The 21,022-nt window shown below is 40.3% G+C and overlaps 1 protein-coding gene across 7 annotated transcripts in view; it reads left to right on the forward strand.

The window, feature by feature from the left end:
* The first annotated feature begins 9,767 nt into the window (after nt 1-9,767).
* LOC131251867 (probable 3-deoxy-D-manno-octulosonic acid transferase, mitochondrial) overlaps nt 9,768-21,022 on the forward strand; it is an 87,697-nt gene continuing 76,442 nt past the window's right edge. For 3 of the 7 annotated variants that reach the window (XM_058252863.1, XM_058252883.1, XM_058252870.1), the window contains exons 1-2: nt 9,772-10,295; nt 11,458-11,551. In XM_058252863.1, coding sequence (XP_058108846.1) covers nt 10,091-10,295; nt 11,458-11,551 — 299 coding nt within the window. In that variant the 5' untranslated portion in view covers nt 9,772-10,090. Of the gene's footprint in view, nt 10,296-11,457; nt 11,552-21,022 lie in introns of all 7 variants that reach the window. The other 4 variants (XM_058252904.1, XM_058252897.1, XM_058252889.1 and 1 more) reach the window with 3 other exon arrangements.

Here is a 21,022-nt window from a genome sequence, read left to right on the forward strand (position 1 = left end):
GCCATGTTAGACATGTTCGAGGAGTCCGAGTCGTACGGTAATTGCCGATAGTGGTTAGGCTACGCGGAGTGCTTACGCGCTTCATGTCGATCAATTTAACATGCGCTCATACAAACCTAACTTGACAAATAACCTGATTGGCCTATTGTGTGTTTACCATGTATGGACGCTACTGCTTGAATTTAAGACACCACTTACTAATGTAAAGTTTGTTTCAACCTTGGCACCATGATCCGTTAAGACTCATGGGCCGGGCATGGTGGTATAGGATACCGTGGTCGAGCTATCGGCCTACGCTAGAGTGACGAGCCTCCCCGTAGTGACCAGTGAGCAACCCAAACTTGTGAGCCGAATACGGTAATATGGGACACTGTATTCGAGCTGTCGGCCTATGCTAAGGTGACGAGCCTTCCCATAGTAACCTCGAGTATAAACTAGGCCTACACCGAGGTGACGAGCCTCCCGTAGCGACCTGAACTTGCCTATCTACTGCTTTTAAAATCAAGGGTGATGTTGCCCTATAACTTGCCTATCGTATGTGATTAACTAAGATTGACGACCTTAGATGGATCATCGTTTGGGTAAATGATATAGAGGGAGGTACCTTAGCTTCTCGAATCTGATGTATGAATAAGCCTAAATGAATTACTTGGCTAACATGACCATGCACCTCATTGCATGTGCTTTGGTGAGAAAGCACACGTTTAGGGAGTTTGTCATGCGCGATCGTAAGATGATGTCGCTGAGGGAGTGCAGGCAAGGGCATGCATCATTATAGCATATTATTCCATCATTAACAAGAGTACTTAGGACATGATTGTTGTACTGCTTTATCATTACTATTTAACTGAATTGATAACATGTTAACCTTTGCTTTATAATACCATTGAGTTAATCACTTACTCCCACTCTAGGACGGTGTTTTAAAACACCAACCAGACTTTATTTTAGCTGCAGATGATGGCAAGGCCTACGAAGCGGAGCCTAACTTCTACGACGATGAGGAGGATTTCTCCTATATGCAGCTATCAGGCGGGTCTATGTAAACCATGTACTGATTGACAGAATTGCAGGTATATGAATTAGTGGGACATTACACTTTGTCATTTTGTATATTTTTGAATAAGCATGTATATATTCAGCCTGGTGACATGATCATACTCTAGGGATTTGTAACCACTCATATATCTTATATATCTATCACAGTCTTCTGCTTGCTAAGTTTAATCATTTTTGGAGTATGATATGCTACTTTAGTGTAATCTCATTCATGTTTAATGCATTAATATGAACAATATTTAATTATCATTATTTATGTTGCATAAGTGATGCGTTGAAACTCAGGAGTTGAGCTTTGCTAGAGCTCCGATTTTCAGGGTGTTACAACTGGTCAAAGCCCTGTTTTGACTAGTCGAAAGTTACGCAGACTGTGTAAATTTGAGGCAGTTTCACTATTCCAAGTTGGTGCGAAAGGGGGGGTTACCTAAACTATAAATAGAACCGTCCAGGGCCTTTTCTAAGGTATTATAAGGTTTTCTAAAGTATTCCAAAGGATGTCTAAAAGGAGTTTTAGGGTTTCAAAGGGTGTAGAAAGGGTGAAATTCAAGCTTGTTTGAATCGGGTAAGTCTTTTCTCTTTGTAATTTATGCTTTCATAGTGGATTTTTGTTACTTTGTACCGTGGTTTTTACCCGAAAGGGTTTTTCACGTTAAATCTTTGTGTTCTCTTGTGATTACTCGGTGCTCTTGGATTGTTATCCTAGATCCATATTTGTGTGATTCCGCAGACTAAATCCCAACAGGAGGTTGGCTTAAAATTTGGTCATTAATATGTGTGTATGTGTTAGGCATGCCAGAGCCTTTTGACAGCTCGATCCAAAACAAACTCCCATAACCCCAAGCATCAAGATAGACAGAGAGACTGTGGGTGGTCTATAATCGAGAACTGAGGTAGTTTGCGTATATTTAACCACCTATAAATGAAATAAGGTGATTTGTGAAAGGGAGGGTTCGTCCTTCTAATGAGTTCTTTTTACCTTTTGGTAGAAAGGACTTTTTCTCACCGTGATAGCAAATAGTCTGATTTGTGCGATGTAATAATCGAAAGAACTTCATTTTATTGAACAAATTAAAATAAAAATTTACAATAATATCCCTCGACGATTAGTGTATATGGCCTAGATAGCGATGCCCTAGATCTAAGTCTTCCTTGGTCTAGCAACTTGGGTGTAGATAGAGAATTACACTATTGAAAAGAAAAAAAGATATTCATTGTGATACAACGCTTGGTGTAGATGGAGGGAAATTACACTACTCCTAATCTAGGTCAGTCTACCTTATTAGTGTACATGGACGGGATTACACTACTTCTATGCTAAAGCCAGTCCAATACGGCTGTGTAGGCAGGTTGTCTTATGCTAAGATAAGTTAGGATAAAAGATAAGCAGTGTTATGCCGCATATTTGATTTGATATGTGTTGAGTTGGTGAGGGCTTGGAGCTCTTCGATCTTCCTCTTATTTATAAAATTTTAAGATGGTTGCATAGAGAGAGATCTTTGTGGCCACTTCTCCTGTCCATTAATGTGGAGGTAACCATCTAGGTTCAAAGATAATCATGGCTTATCAGATGACACTACATATGTTGGTTGTTCATAATGGGTTAGCCATTTATTGTGTGAATGTTCTACTGTAATTGTATGGATGGGAGTTTCTCTTAAGCTGCCATGTGTTGGTAATAGTTATTCTATTCTCCGCACGAATGAGAATGATGCATTGTGAAATTAGGCCAACTTGGTGTAGTTATTACTTTGCTCCATAAATATTTTCGGTCATAAAAATCATGCACAACGCTATAGTTGTAACACCCCAAATTTTTGCCAACTTGGAGTTAGACATACTTAGGCAATAGGTCGATCCTAACACCTTAATTACTTCTCAAAAACTCAATCCCAAAGTCTCAAATCCCCTTTCAACCTATTTCCTTCAAAATCTCTCATTTCCTTCAAAAATCTCACCTTTCACTACCTTATTCTTTAAAATTTTCCAAGTACTTTAATATTAGATACTAATCCTAAAGTTTAAATGATGAAGAACAATACTTAAACTAAAACTTACTGTAAATGGTAATTATGTAAATAAAATGGGCTTTTGACTATTAACCTTTTAGAATCTTGTGAAATAAATAGATTATTTAGATAGATTAGCTTCTCCTACCCCAAAATCATATATTACACGTCAAATAACTCATTCTGGTTTACAAATGAGACTCGATAATGCTTCAACGGACTTGGGGGCCCAAACGACACAATTCGGGGGACCCGAGGTGGGTCCCGCATGTATCCAGCACCCCTGGGGGGGGGGGGGGGAGGACATTGCCCCTGGGGTGAGCCATCGCCCCAGAGTCTAGCAACCAGCGAGGGGCTCACCGGTTCGGCGAGGCCTCGTCCGTACAGCGGGCCCGATCGGGCTGCACCGGGCCGGGCGGTCCGTTTTTCGTAAAATTTCTGCGACTTTCGTCCAACTTTGAAAAGTCATATCTTCCTCTTTATAACTCTGATTTAGGTGATTCAAAAGCCAGATTGAATCTTGATAAGTCTAGTTTCATATAAAAATAAGTAAAAATATAATAAAATATTTAATATAGTTAAATATAGGTCTTTGTGACAACTGTCTGAAAATCATTAGTTTGGACAGCTGCTGCTTCTGGAATTTTTAAAATTTTTTTACAACACGAAATATAATGAAATTTGGTAGGGATTAAGTGGACTTGATGAAAAACTATTAAAAAAATAATTAAAATAATATACCAACTAAAAGTGCCAGAAAGGGGCGTAGAACTGCCCTATGATCTTATTCTATCGTAATTAGGGCACGATTTTGTTAAGTGCTAAACTGAACAATCAATAGAATTAGCTTGAACTAATTTAAATACGAACTACAAGACTTAAAATGTGTAGAATCGTTAACGCTACATTATCTTGAAACTTAGGATCCATCTCAAAACCCAGTTGCTCTCGGGAGCACCTTGAAACTCCGTATTGGACCTGGACCGCACATCAAAAGTCCGGTTACTACGAAACCATACGGTTAAGACCATCTTACTAGACTTGACAACCTCCTCGAAAATTAGGTCTTAATTGTGTCTAGAACTGCACAACTTGAGCCCAGAGCGAAGAGTGTGAGAAACGTGAAAATATTTAGAAATAAAATCCGAATTTAAGTAATCTGAGTCGTGTCGCTTGCGGGCCAAATATAAGGATTCAGACCGTCAGAATCTGACCCAAATATACCCTCAGATCAGGAGAAATGTCCCACACATGCAGGTGTACTTGTGACCCTGATCGAGTAACCGTGATCGTTGAACTGAAACTGGTCCGCCACAGCTGATCTGTAAATCCGATCGAAACAAAAACTCAGCTTGACCTAAATCCATGGTCAGGGAGCTTAAGTCCGACCGCACGTGAAAAAGGGGCCACCAGAAGTGCTCCATTGGACCGGAACGGTCCGTATTTGGATATAACCTAAGTATACCTTGGCCTTGGGGCCATTCCCATCAAACCTGAGCCTATATAAGGACCTTAAACACTCCCTCTCATATGCCATGAGAATTTTGCAAACCCTAAGGGAAAAAAGAGAGAAAAGAGAAGAAGAAAGTGAGGAAGAGAGAGAGAGAGTGAGTGAGAGATAAATGTTGGGATCTTTCCCTGACGCTCCACGTGCTTAGCCACCACTCCTGCATCGCTATAGAGGCGATTCTGATTCCATTCTTAGGAAAGAAAACCTAACCCTAATCTGTTTTAGGGTTTTAGATAGTGTAAGTTATGAAATATCTAACCTAATTTTTGCTATAGGTTGCCAATCTGCCGTAGACAAAGACTTAGCTTTAAAACTGAGTTCGTTACGAGTCTACCAGCGAAAGGTGCGGACTATAAACGTATAGGTTATGGTTTTCAAGGCTTTCAATGTCGGTTAATGGTTTATTATTATGTGGGTGCTATTTCACATGCCAAATGCGATGTTTGTTTCACGTTTCTGATATATATGAACTATATTGAGTTTAGTGTATTCCATGTATATGTAGAAAGTATCGTATACGTATGAAATTTGAACGTGTGTTTGCCATGATTAATTGTCGTATGTTTATGTTATTTATATGTGTAACAACTCCTTGGCGAAAGGATTTGCCCTAAGACGTGCTATCACCAACATACGTCATGTATATTGGAATGTGTAGTCTAAGTGTTTGTAGAAATGTCTGAATGATCAAGTGTGTAATAAATTATACGATATATGGGCGTTGAGAAGAGATTTTCAACTATCTTAACGATGTGTATGATTTCCTCCATGTAACTTACATTCTTTGTCTGTTTTACTTAGGGACTGCATATGTGTGAATTCATGTTTAAGTTGAAATTCATCAAATGCTCACATACTTGTATGAATGGAATTGTTGATCCATTACTGTTCTGATTTGCTTGTATGATTATCTGTTATAATTGAATGTGTTTGGGACTACGGAATAGTCCAGGCAATCGGTAACAGGCTTTGAATAGGTGACTGAGGTTGTTTTCACCACATAAGACGTGATTGATGAATCCAAGCCGTACTTAAGATGTCGGCAGTGGTTAGGCCACATGGAGTGCTTATGCACTTCATGTCGATCAACTCAAAGTGCGCTTGTACTAATCGAGCTCGTCAAGTAACCTGATTGACCCGATGCATGTTCACCATGTATGGACGCTACTGCTTGAATCTAAGGTACCAAACTCACTAGTGAAAACCCTTTTAAACCTTGGTACCTCGATCCGCTAAGACTCATGATCCGGGTATGGTAGTATGGGACATCGTGGTCGAGCTGTCGGCCTACGCTAGGGTGACGAGCCTCCCCGTAGTGACCAGTCAGCAACCCAAACTCGTGAACCGAATACGGTGATATGGGACACTGTATTCGAGCTATCGGCCTACACTGATAAGGTGACGAGCCCTTTGTAGTGACTTCGAGTGTACACTAAGACTGTGTAGAGGCGACGAGCCCTTACGTAGTAACAAGAGTACACTAGGCCTGCACTGATAAGGTGACGAGCCCTTTGCAGCGACCTAGAACCGTAACATCGTATGAGATTTACTAGAATTGACGACCCTAAAATGGATCATTGTTTGGAAATTGATATAAGGGAGGTACCTTAGCTTTCCAATCCTGCTGTATGAAAGGGACTAATAATAACTCGGTAATCACACTCATTCCATCGCACTGCATGTGCCCCGGGTTGAAGAGTACAGAGGGAAGAAAACATGTCGCGACCGTAAGATGGTGTTGCACGAGGGAGTGTAGGCGAGGGCATGCATCATGCTTACATTTCATCCTTGCATTAATAAGAGTATCTAGGAATGTCTGATATGTCTGCTTTATCATTACTGTTTGATTGAATTGTTAACATATTAACCTTTGCTCTATGATCCCACTGAGTTGATCACTCACTCCCACGTTCTGGGACAGTGTTTCTGAACACCCACCAGACTCTGTCTTAGTTGCAAATGACGATGCGACTCAGGAGGCGGAGCCTGATTACTATGACGATCAGGATGAGTTCTCATATATGCAATTCTCTGGTGATTTCGCTTAGGCCATCTGGATCGACGAGACTTTAGGGTTATACTTGTAGTGGACTATCACATTTTTGACGTTTTGTATTTTGAAACAATACATGTAATTATTGACCTGACAATGCATACATACTTTGGGGACCTATGTTGTGTTATAACGCTATACATATTTGAGTAAGTCTTCTGCTTGCGTATTACAACTGTCCCTGGATTATGTTTTGCTGCTTTGACTTAATCTCATTCATGTTTTATGCACTAATACAAACAACATTTAATAATCATTAAATATGTTGCATAAGTGATGCGTTGGAACTCGGGAGTTGGGCTTTTACTCGACCCCCGATTTTCAGGGTGTTACAATAGTGCATCGGCCGAACTAGTTATTTGGTGTGACTATATTTCAGTCATTACCTAACTTTGGTCATGAGACCACCCTAGTGGTTAATTGGCTTGCCACGTGAATGAGATATGTGACATTGTGCCCTTACTATAGCCAGTTGGGCTTACCCTTTTGTTCTACTCATGACTTTACAGATTTCGATCTCATTCGGCCATCGGAGCATTCGAAAAATCTTCCTTTTTTCTCTTATTGAGATTTTGCTGCCACGTGGCATCATCTGAGTCACTGGTTTAACACAATTAGACAGGCAGGTGCAAAGTGTTTACAAGCACCTAAACGACTCCTTATAGGCATTGAAATGAACTCTTAGGGCCTTTTTGGATGCCTGTAAATTGGGTAAAATGTAAGTGATTTATAGGTAAGTCATTTATAGGTGGTGTTTGGGGGAGGAAATTCATGTGTAAGTTACTTATAGGCAAATCTTCCAGGAAGTGTAGGGGCTAGGGGTGGGAAGTCACTTCCTTGTAAGTGACATACAAGCCCAACGTTTGGATTGGAGCTGATTGCATAAAGAGAGAGAGAGAGAGATTGGAGCTGATTGGTACTCTCTCTCCATCATACATCGGCTCTCTATCTCTATAGTTGTTGTGTGCCTCTCTACATTTGGTAGGGTTAGGAGCTTCTTTTTTTTTTCTTACTTTTGAATCAGGCCCAAATTTGACGAGGTTATGACATGGGGCCCTCTTTATGTATTGATATAGCCATGTTGTCCATCAGTTCTGCCAACTCATTGTAGGGCTTGGGCCAAAAAATGAATTGCAAATCCAATTCTCAAGTAGGCTACATCACAGGAATATTAGCGATTGAACGTCCACCACTAAAGACTTTGAAGTCCCACCGTTGATAAGGTTATGTAAACCTAGATGAAGGGAAAACATAAATATAACCTTGATTCGACTCTTTTGAGGCCCACAAGAAGTGGGCATTCAATCACCACTATTGCTTGTGGTGAGGCCCATATGAGAGTTGGATCTTCTTTTCTTCTTTGGGCCATGCCACATTATGAACCAACAAAACATACATCCAAGTGGGTCCCATGGTCCAACTTTTTTCATTTAACTATTCCTCATCAGGGTGGACCATTTTTATTTTATTTTACCATCTTATGTGTGGTCCAACCCATCAAGGGCCCGCACACAAGAATCTCAATTGTCTGATTATTTTTATTCATTGCCAGTTTATTATATAATTTGCATTATTATTATGTAATCTGTGTTACTATTTGTTAGTATCTGATTGTTGTGCGCCACATTTTTTTTTTTTTTTTTGCATTAATATGTATGTTACTAAATGCTGCCATACATGGATTGGCATTAAAATTCATTTCCATTTAATTTCTAATTAGATACTCCAATTACACAATTAATTAGATTTGAGGACCGATGCCACTCGTTGTATATTTATGATATGTAAGAATATTTGATTATTTGGTGGGCCTTGGAAGTTATACAATGATCAAGCTCCATTCAGGCTTTCCCGATCAACATCGAGTGAGAAAGCTGAGTTACTTCCAATAATTTGAACATATATGATCCAACTCTATAAATGAGCCGTGGAGTTTTGGCTGATTTAACTTCTGTAATGGCCTCAAAAGAATCCCGTCTCTTTGCGAGATGTTTCTTCAATTTACTGCACTATTTTCTTATAGATGTTCTTATTGCAAATTCAGTAAAAAAAAAAAACCCAATCATCTAGCTGTAACAAAAAGATTTATCAATGAGTTCAATTAAAATTTTCTCATGGCTTCATTTCAATGCTCATATTGAGTTATTGTTCTACATTATTGGTATTTTGAACACGTAAGCTCACTTTTATAACCAACTTGATGATTAGTTTAGTTTAAGAATTGGCTTAGATATTATCTAAATAGGCTTAACAAAACAGTATACTTGATGCCAAACTTTTTATGTAATTATAACATTTTTGGGATGACTCTACTTTTAGTTCGATTTTGTGTAAGTATATAGCTTCTTACATGTAAGTAAACTACACTTCACCAAACACAAACGTTACTTATAAGTAATTTATTACTTACATCCAAATGAGAATACCTCTAAATCACTTGTAACTTGAAAGATCTTAGGGGTCGTTTGGATGCATATAATTTTTTTAGTTGTAAACACATTATACTTGAAAAGAATTTCAGATGTAGTTGGTTTGCATGCTATTTCGTTTAGCTTTTAAGTGATAATTTATTTATAGGTAAGCAATTTGTGTGTTTGACTAGCCCATGAAGTGTTTACAATGAATTAAATAGGTATTCATACCATAAAGCTTATAAGGTGAACTTTTCAAAATTTACAAATCACACAAGAAAGACTTGATTTTTTTAGGGCCCAAAGAGAGCATTAAAGTATGCACACACTAAACGGATTAGATATCTTCCACTTATCACAATGTGGGCCCTAAATGCAGTATATAAGTTTTTAATGGTAGACGTCCCATCATTTCTGTGTGCTCCATTTGATAATGGACGAGCTGACTTTTTTTTTATTTTTTTTTATTGATGATATGAAAGCATAAAGGGAAGCTCATGATGGATAGATTAGATATACCATACACATGACGGTGGGCCCCATATATTATGAGTGTATATTAACTATTGTGTGATTACATATATAATGCCTTTTTAACAGTAAAGACATTACCAGTAATCTTTTTATCCGATTTCATATTACCACTAAGCTGTAATTTGTTTACAGCCTGTAAAGCATTTATAATCAAAGACAGGCATCCAGACGTCCCGTCATCAGATTACCTGTAATCCCTTCACAACTTAAGGACGTTAAAGGCATCCAAACGACCCCTCACAGTCACGCAGGTAGGCCGTTTGTGTAGCCAACTTAACGATCAGATTGAGCCTGATTTTCAAGACAAGGCGTCTACACAGCGTAGATCGGTTGATGAACATGTCCTGTCTCACACGGCATTCTTCCTCGTTCCCTGGACATGGACATCCTTAAAAGTGACTTGTCCAGCGCATACAAACGACGCCCAACACTCAACACTCGTCTCCCTCTTCTACTCTGAAAGAAACAGTATTCTACCCAGAAGAGAGAGAGAGAGAGAGAGAGAGAGAGAGAGAGAATGAGGTGTGGAGGAAAGCGAGGGAGGGTGGCGTACTTTCTATACAGAGCAGCGAGCAGAGGTCTCTCCCCTTTTCTCTTCTTTCATCTCCAATGGCGGAAGCTCCGCGGCCTCGAACACCCTCTCCGCTGGCCAGAGCGTCTTGGCCATCCTTCCTCTCCTCGCCCTCCTGGTCCCCTCCTCTGGTTCCATGCCGTCTCCCTTGGTAATCATCTCCTTCTCTCTCTACACCGTCCGATGGTGATAATCGCTTCCTCTTCATCGGATTTTAACAGTCTTCCATAGATTTCTCCTCTTCTGGAATGGTGATAAGATGGCTGAAATCCGAATGGCGAAATTTCACTATTCAATAGGAAAATGTCCCTTCGAGAGGGGACATCCTCCACCACGTTCAAGCTACACCCTACAATCCCAATTTTTTTTTTTTTTTAAAAAAAAAAAAAAAAAAAACCAAGAAAAACAACTCATATGGAAAAAAAACGCGTGTAGCAATTGCCTAATTTTTTTAAAGTTGTAAACACATTATACCTGAAAAGAGTTTCACTTGTAATCTGTTTACATGCTATTCCTTTTGGCTTTTAAGTGGTAATCTGTTTACAGGTAAACAGATTGTGTGTTTGGCTAGCCTGTAAAGTGTTTACAATGAATAAAGTAGGTATTCATGCCAGAGAGCTTGGGTGGTGAACCTTCCAAAATCTGCAAAAATCACACAAGAAAGACTTGATTTTTTTTTTTAAAGGCACTAAGAGGGCATTAAAGCATGCACACACTAAACAGATTGGGTGTCTTCCACTCATCATTGTGGGCCCCAATTGCAATCTAGAAGTTTTTAATAGTGGGTGTCCCATCCTTCCCTCGTGTGGTCCATTTGATAATAGACGAGCTGTTTTTTTAGGGCCACAGGAGAGCATCAAGGGAAGCACACGGTGGATAGATCAGCTGTCCTATACACATTATGGTGGGCCCCACATATCATGAGTGTATATTAACCATTGTGTTCTAACATGTATAATGCTTTTTTAGCTGTAAGAACTTTACCTGTAATATGAAACATGGCTTTTAACCAGGTTTCAGATTACAACTAAAAGCTGTGATCTGTTTATAGCCTTTAAAGCCTTTACAGGCAAGGCAAATACATGCATCCAAATAGCCCCCATAGTCAGATTACCTGTAATCCCTTTACAACTTAAGGACCTTGCAGGCATCCAAACGACCCCTAAGTCTTCATTCTGAATTCCTACAACATTGAGAACAAATCAATCATATTTAATGTTTTGGCCGACCTCCATTTCCCCATCTATACTAGTAAGGAGAACAATAAAAAGAATTAGGAATTGGATTATGATGTTGGTGGCATTTCTTTTTAGGTGAAGGAATGGCAACGATTCCGGTTATCAAGCATTGTAATCAGCAACAACCCAATTTCACCATCTTGATGACTACGACAACCACTTCAGCTTTGTAAGATGCAAAAACCTCCAAAAGTTTTTTTTTTTTTTTCCTTCCTATTCCTCTTTTATTCCTATTGAACAAACCTCCGTTAAAAGCGATGTTGATCTTCTCTTTCATTTTTACATTTTGGTTTATGCTTGCACATGGCTAGCTACTTTGAATTTCATGGTATTAGTATCACATCTACTCAATGTGGGCAATGTATCCAATATTGCTCCTAATACACAAAGACACGTGTGCGCACACTGATGCATACACTGGTTGCATGCGAGACCTTATATGTATATGTATATGTATATTTATGGGAAAGGATTGTGTATGGCAAGTGTTCACTGAGAATCAGTGGGCTCATATCTTCCACCCTCCGTAAATGGCCGGTAGCGATATTAAGATGAATTTCAAAATGGACTTCTGAAATTTGAACTTTGAAACGTGCTAGTTTCCTCCCAACCATGTTTACATGCTGAGAGACAAGGTTGTAAATATTGGTCCTCTTTTCTTACCACTTATTTTCTTCATCTTCTCTTCACTGGAGGCAACCGATCACTTACTGACCCTAACTATGGGCAGCCAAACCACTTGTTGGCCTAGCCTGGAAGTCTTGCCTACTTCCTGGCCTTGATGGTGCAACCACACCTACCAACGGCCCTAGTCATCCTAGCCACACTAGCTGCGAGCACTAGCTGGCATAACTGCACCAGTTGACCGTCTTCTACCGGTGTCGCCAGAGTTGTTGTCGGTCTCCTGCCAATTTTGTTGTTCGATCAAGCCTGTCTGTAGCCTGCTGGGTTGCTGTTCCTTGCATGTTTGTGATGTTCGTAGTCTGGTTCATTTGGGTGTTGTCAGATCTTCTCATGTGGTGAGTGCTTTTTATTCAACTAGTATGTGATATCTCTGTTGAGTTTTGTATACGGGCGATTGTGTTGGAATGGGTGATTAGAAGGTTGGTGTGACCACGGGGTTAGGAAATTAAGATCATCATCCAGGATTGGTTATACAATGACGAAACTGGATGGGGAGAATTATTTCGAATGGTCACTGTCTACTAGAATGTTCATTGGCTGTGGGAAGAAGTTCAGCTAATCGACAATAAGAGGGAGCCACCCGCAAATGACCCATCACATGATGACTGCAAAAGTGAGTATCCGACTGTTATGTTGTCATTGCTTCACTCTACGCAAATCTAGTATCAGTTGTGGATTGGTATTTTTGAGGACTGCCAAGGAAGTATGGGATACTATTGTTAGAATATATTCCCAATGTGAAAGCTTGCTTGCACTTATGAGTTGCATTGGGAAATCACAAATATGCAATAAGGGGAATCCTCTTAGAAGAACATTATTTAGCTTTACTTAAGAAGTGAGAAGAACTAGATCATTGTCAGCCAGCCAGTCCTATTTCCGAAGTACTTCATAAGTGGCTGGAACAACGAAGAATATTTGAGTTCCTAACTGGGCTTCATCCTACCTGCCAAAAGAACCCGGGGGGATTGGGGATACATCATTTTTGCTAATCATGTGTCACATCTGCACCCTACTCCTACATCTTGGATCAGAGATCATATGACATGTGTCATAGTCTCAGATCATATGACAGGCAAAGAAGGCAACTTCCTCACATACTCAATTTCCCATCAATCACCGATGGGTCCTAATCTGGAGTTTCTAAAAAGTAGAAAAGGTTCTTGTCGGCTCCCCTCATGCTTGACATATGAATTTGTTCTTCATGTTCTTCCATCCTTTACCCATAACCTGTTATATATGGGTGCCCTTGCTAAACAGTTGAATTGCTGTGTTACCTTTTTCCTATCTCACTCTATTAGTTGTGGTCTAAAGACCAAGAGTATTTGTGATGAATATGAAGCTAAAGGGTTGTATATCTTGGATGCGGGTGATACCTCTGCTATTTTTGTTTCAGAGTCCCATGCTGGTAATAAAGAGCATGAGCAATTATGGCATACATGCTTAGGTCACATGTCCACTATTTCGCTTATGTTGTTCTTCAAATAAATTCTTTGATAATGTTACTTTTCAGCATGATACTTGTCAATTTGTCTCAGCATTGTTGAACTACTTATCCTTCTAGTATTAATAAGAGCATATTTTCTTTTGATTCAGTCTATTATGAAGAATGGGCTCTTGCCCCAATTGTTTTTGTTTTTGGTTATAGATGTTTTATTTCTTTTGTTAACACCACTCGTCATGATTATCAAATCGACAAATTGTTGTTGTTCACTCAGCCTCAGTTTTGAGGAGAATTGTAGAGACAAATGATTTAACATGGATGAGTGGGCCTCAACATCAGTTGTAGTTGTACATGGTATCATATCGATGTTATATTATTTTGTCTCACCTAGGAGGGGCATTTCTTGTAATTGTACCATTCTTTCCATTAGTACAACTAAGGATACCTTAGGGGTGGGTGTCTAGGTCATTCCTTTTACACCCCATTATCTTCTTCCTTCTCATAAGCTTGCACATGCAATGCGATGAGATTAATAGGGTTGATCCGACCTATTGCCGCCCCTACTTGAGTTGGGGTATACTTGTAAGTTGTATTGAAAAATCTCTAATAAATAATATAGAGCTGGAAAAATGTTTCTTTTTTAAACTTTGGTTTGGGTTCTTTTTGATGATGCTTGCGTTGAGAAGGGAAACCTTAGAGGTTATCTGTAAGTCCACTGGATCTTAACAGCAAAAGCAGTAACACCATGAACCTCTTGAAGGGTTCACACACACACACACATATATCATTTACTTTATTTCTATCGCCTTTGGGTAGTTTGTTTTATTTATTTATTTTTTAAATAGTAAAGTCACTTATTAGGGGCATTTTTGTCTTTTTAACCTAATATTCGGGTTTGGTCTCCTTTTGGAATACTAATCATCTCTCTCTGATCTCATGTTTCTTCCCTTCTCTTTCTTTTCTTTTCATTCTTTCTTTTACTTCTCTAAATCCATTCTAGAAACTCAAGTTGGTATCAAAGCCACATCTTCTCTTCATCATTGTCTCTTCATTTGGAGGGAGGAGAATCGATCCCACCTCAATGGACAAATTTGCCAGAAGGTTTTAATATCTGTGTGGCTTCTATTCTCTACTGCTACATCTTACCCAGGAAGGAACCAATCAGATCTGATCTTGGGACAGGTCTGCTGTTTTTTTCTCTGTCCAGGTCAGATCTGAGCAATGTGCATATTTGTTATTAAGATGTAATTCCTTCAATGGTTCATGTTCAACTTTTGGAGCCAGATGGAAACGTTAAGGCCTGGAAATTGGATTTTCTTGGGCAGACCTGATTATTGAATGCGTCTGATGAGCTTTTTGGGCTTAGATTTGAGCATTCAAGGTTCGGTGTCTAGTTTCTGTGTCAGATTTGACTGCTGATATCAAGTCTGGTTGTGGCTGTATGAAGGACTTTTGTGTGGAATCTATCCTTTCGAACGGTGTAAATCCCCTAATTTCACTAAGATTTGTTGGTCCATATTGAGATTTTGGTGAATGGTGTAGTATATTATCATGATGGCTGATTGATCTCTTAGTGGCAGTCCTTTTATCTAGTGCTACCTCCAATTCTCAGTTTTATATATATATATATATATATATATATATATATATATATATATATATATATATATATATATATTCCTAAATGTACAAATATATGTATTTTAGCATCTCCTGAAGTTTCTTTGAAAAATTCCATCATTTTCCCCATGTTTTCCTAATGTTTTCCTGCATCTTTGGTTATCAGTGATATTATTGGCGATAATGATATTGTTTCCGTATCTCCGGCCAGCGAAACGTGTAGTGATATCGATAACATTGACTGACACCCAACAATCGAAGGCGGCACTGGATCACAGCCTTTACAGTTGCAATCCAACCGATGGCTTCATCAATTTATGATGCTTTTGTTTTAATTTACTATGGAATCAAAGTGTCCAAATAGGGATTAAATGGAAATCTCATTGCTTGGAAGATAAAGAAGCAATAGGTTGCAAGATCTAGTGTAGAGGCTGAGTTTAGAGTAATGGCTCATGGGACATGTGAAGTCATAATCATTCACACTTTTCAAACTTGGGAGTCCATTTGTAGCTTCCAATGGTCTTACATTCTGCAAATGCGATAACCATTCACATATAGGAAAATTACGTATTTCATGGGAGAACAAAGAACATGTAGAAGTGGATTATTATTTCATCAGGGAGAAGGTGAAGATAATAAAAACCTTTCAAGTTTCTTCTGTGAAGCAACTAGTTGATGTCTTCATTAAATGTCATGCCTTGAAATTCAGCACCCGGGTTGGCCAAACCCCGGTCTTGCATCCCAGGACATGACTAAAAATATATAAGCAGATAAGAACAATAATCGCTATTTCAAACATCAACCACATAATTTTATTCTACATTATATATACTTTACAAATGCAAGGAATACATATACAATTAACTAGAGCTTAATCCTACATCCGCTACAACTCCTTTACAATAAAAACTCAAACAAAAAACCAACTAGGCAAAATTAACTTCTAGAACTATGCTCCGCTTGCTCTCCTAACTTGATCTTGACCTTGAAATTTTAAATCCCAACGAGGGTGAGTTGTGAAGCTCAGAGAGGAAGATTTACACCAAATTTCCACTAATACATATAGAGATAGCCAATCTTTCTAAAGTGATTTTTTTTTTTTAAAATTTAATTTAATTAAATTTTTTTTTTAAGGTAGATTTTTTAATATATAGTAGGTGACTAAAACTAGCAGATATTCCAAATTTAGCAGGCAACCAAGATTAACAAATATTCCAAATATCGCAAGTAATCAAGATTAACAAATGTTCCCATTATGATTGGTAACTAAGATCATCACATATTCCAAATATAGCAGGTTACAACATTTCTCAAGATTAACAATTATAACTGAGAATAATCACAAGATATAATGCAAATTCATGATTTCAAATATGAACCCAACATGGATGCATGAGTATAGGATGCCATCATTCTCAATACACCAATCATCAGAACACCTGAGCCTTTTTATCATTGGTAGGCCAACACCTTCCCAATACAACCCTTGTCCTTTAATGCTAGTTTGCAATCCTGACATGCGTAACTCCACTAAGACCAAGGTGAGGGACCAACTTAGCGTGGTCGAGTAAAACACCTGTCTTCCAATGAAAGTGCCAAATCCTCCAATACTCCATACACTCCACCTAGGCCAAGGCGAGCCAAAAGGTACCAGTTGGGGTTTAAGGTCTTTCAACCTAAGGGTTGCTATCGCCCCACTTATTTTGCTTTTAGGGATTTTTAACCCATGGGACGTCAATTTGCCCAAATATTTGCCAGTGTTCTGGTATACCAAATGCATGAATTCCACTTGAATTTAAACATTCCCATATACTTAGATTCGCTTTAGGGACTTCAACCCAGGGGCCAAGCTTGTTATAATAGCTTTAGGGACTTTCATCTATCGACTAGCCCGAAGTCATGATTGGTGATCTTAGAGTTAAGCATGTAGGAAACTAAATGGATGGTTGGAATCTTAATATGATCACTAGATAAATGTACGGGGGGTTTCTTGATTAGACTTGTATGTAAGAAGATATAAGCACGACAAGGTGTATGGGCTAATATATCATGAATTACTTAAGTGCTTGTGCATGGTAAATCCATGTAGGGTCATCAGAATGAACTTTCTAAGGTAGAATAAGCATATACCTACATGAAGAATGAGATGAATGGAGCGAATATCAAGAGGATGTGCGAGCGAATGGATCTAGTGACTTCATGGTTAGTTTACTATGATCGAGTGGTCCGATGATCAAGAAAATGGATAAAATACTAAATCAAAGATGGATGCAAGATGTGGTTGGATGGAATCTTAAACAGTCAATTATTCATACACTTATAGGCTTCAAAGCGTATAAGCACTAAGTGTGCTAAAATGGAAATATCTTATGATGTCGTGGTCGAATTGGTATTTTGATGGTAGGATAGGCTTAGGCAAGGATTAGGAACAATGTGATTGGTTTACATCTTTAAATGGACAAGGGATACGTGCAGATATAGGGTTTTAGGTTGAGATCTGTCATGCCCCAGATTCAGTGACTGGAACTCGTAAGAATCCCGATAGCCGACTCCGGCACTGACAGCCTCCGTAGTATCCCATTTTCAGCTCCTGGCACCCATTCACCAGGTTCCGATCCTGGGATCCCACAAGGAGGATTTCTATAACATAAGTTCAATCCATAAGAGCATACCCAAGATCATAACATAGTAACCACATGAAATAACTACAGGGACACATTATAAGATCCACTAAGAATTTAAACTTTTCAAGATACAAGGCGTAAAGGGAAATACAAATTCTATATAAAGGAAACTCCAAAAGGATCAGCGGCACGCCCCAACTCCTGCTCCGCTCTTTGGCCTAGAATCACCTGCATGCATCATTCGTGCATAAGCTTATAGAAAGCTTAGAGGGCGGTGTAAGTGTGTGTAATACCAGTGCCGGAAAGAAATATCAGAGAATGCAGAAGCTCGGCATGAACCATGAACACTATTCATGCCACTAGCCATACCAAGGCTAAGCTATGACAATCATGAATGCAACAAGCTGTACCAAGGCTATGCAAAGAAATACATGAGTACTGGGCGCCATACCGAGGTGATGCACAAAAGGCCTATAAAGCCAATGCCAATGCAATGCAATACATGCCCGTCCTCATATCAAGTCCACAATCATATACAGTTCCACTATAGGGAAATCACCGGGGTTAAATACACTACATGCTGACTGCAGCTATCCTCGCTGCGCAGCCCAGCGAGCGTAAAAGATCTCACTACCCGCTTGTGGACGGCCAATCACCAACAAGGCTCGACGGTAGCGGACCCATTTACGAGCTGGTCAAACTCGGCCTAGTATACGCTCTCTTCACCCGGGCGAGTAAGGCCACACCCCATCTCAACCGACCACGCTGCAGTGGGAGTCGCGGCCTAATGGTATAAGGCACTTGGGTGCTCATGTTTTTCACTCAGTCTCGGTGTTGAAGTGTCTCCTGGTACCATGAAGGTTTAGGGGCTTTCACCCAAGGACATCCTACGTGCCTTAAATGCTCAAGTAACATTTCCGGTGTCCAATACGGTCATTCACGATACTCCTATGGAGGCTACGGCCTTGATGAAGCAAGGGTGAATATAAGCCATGTAATGAAATGCCAGATGCATGAATCACGCACACCAGTCATGCATCAGCTCCAAGCATCCAACGTGCTCAAGAGGGGAACTTCATCCCTCTGGGAAACCATCATATCTGCCCAATGGCACAACCATGACCATACACACATAATGCCAACCAAGCACACAATGATGTATATGGGTCATGAAGATGAACAAGATGCCCTATGCGGCGATGTACGATGTCGTACGCTCCCCCTGTCCAAGTAGGGACTAACTCTAGGTACTTAGACAAATTCTCTAATGGGGGCCAATAGTCTGGGGGAGCCCACAAGGCTAAGGAAGGACAATGACATGGGCCTAAATAAATGAAACGGGCCTAGCAAAGGTCTATGGTGGACCTTTAACCACTCATAGAGGCAAGTGAGCCTACCTTAGGGCCACAAATGTGGACATCCAACCACTATTTGTCCCAAGAAGGTAGCCCAAACGATAATCTTTCACGCATCAGGGCCCAAGGCCCGCACATCACCATAAATAAGAGAAGGGCAGCCATAACATTCCACATACATACCATATTGGGCCTCAAATAAATGGCCTAAGGCCTACTCAAACATGGGTCCAAAGGCAACACACCTAGCCCAACCCATATGCAATACTATGGGCCCGTAGGGAAGGTTAGGGCCCAACATAAAGATCACCAATTCCATATATTGTGGTGGGCCTAATGGGCAGCCCATTACTCAAACCTCATGGTAAAAAATCATGCTCTAGTCAAGTAAGTTGGGCCTACAACCTGGCCCAAGAATATAATTGATTTGGTGGGCAACCAAGGGCCCAACCATTTGTGAAATCCAGCCCACTAACCCAGCACAACATTATGGTGAAAATGGCCCAAGAGTCCACCGGGCCTAGCAAGAAGGTTCCAACATATTTGGGCGTAAAGAGTCCAACCATCTAACTACATACATGGTCCCAAATAACCCAATCTATGGTGGGCCTCAAGGGTGCATTAATTAAGCCCAAATTTAGGGATTAAGGGCATGAATTAATCCCTTCAAGGTCCTCACAATGTGGTGGGCCCTACTCCTTAAATTCTCAGCCCGAAGGCAATGTACATTTACAATATATTGCTGGATTTTTGTTCCGCCAGTTTTTATGGGCCTGTTGGAGACTAGAAAATGGTCTATCGGATTGGAGTAAGGATTTAGAGTGGTCCAACATCAGGTATAGGGGCCCCACCGCATAGGGAACACCCCAAATACATTAGAAATAGGTGGGCCACACTACTGGACCAAAGGTCTAGCAGCAGCCCCACCATGGGCGTCCCACATGGGCCTGGGTGTCCCAATGGGCTGGACGCCCAGTCCTACATGAATGCATACGGGGGGCCCCACCTTGGAAAGCTCCACATCAAGGTGGCCCACATACAAGAGGGCCTCAAAATGAATGGGCACATGGATAAAACACACATCTTGGTGGGCCACAAAACAGGTGGGATGGCCGGCCTTGCTGGACGTCCCTATCATGGGCGTCTAGCCAGGTGGGCTGGTCCAACCACCATATTCGGAAAACCAGTGGCCAGATTGGCCTGAAACTTGGTAGGTGGGTCCCAGCAAGGGTGGGCCACCTCCAGAATAAATTTCAGAATTTTACAAGCATGGGAAATATTTTTAAATTAAATGGCAACCAAATATGCTGCAAAAATCTGCTTACTGCAGAATTCTAACTGTCCCTATGTTTGAGACCTTATGGAGTGGGCCTAGACCTACCCAAACCGTTGGAAAAATTGTGAGAAGGGTGGTCCTACATCTGGATAACAAGTGGGGTCCTCTGGGGTGGCCCACTTCTTCTAGAAAGTTAGGTAAGCATAGTGATTTCTGTCATACAGTATTGTTGAACTGTCCAAAAAATTCTGGACAGTTAGCCATCTTTGGCCCAACACATGGGCCTCAATCATGGAAGATAGGGTGTGGGTCCCATACCACATCAAAGTGGAGTCCACATACTACAAAACCCCTAAAGAAATTTGAGGTAAAAGGGGTCTAGAAATAGATCTAAACATTAACCCAAAACCCATACTCCAATTGGGCTGAATCAAAGGGCCCATAGCCCTGATTCAACATGTGGGGTCCACCTTGATATGTCAACAAAATTTCAGGCCCATAAGTTCACCCAAACCTCCATGAAAAGTGTGATTTGGAGGTCACCCAAACCATGCATGCATGGTTGGGCCTGGACGTCCACCTTGCTTGGGGCCTGAGAGGTTGCTGACCTATTTTGCTAGGCCACACCTCATCAGCAAAT

The sequence above is a fragment of the Magnolia sinica genome, chromosome 1, assembly GCF_029962835.1.
Source record: "Magnolia sinica isolate HGM2019 chromosome 1, MsV1, whole genome shotgun sequence".
Lineage (NCBI taxonomy): Eukaryota > Viridiplantae > Streptophyta > Magnoliopsida > Magnoliales > Magnoliaceae > Magnolia > Magnolia sinica.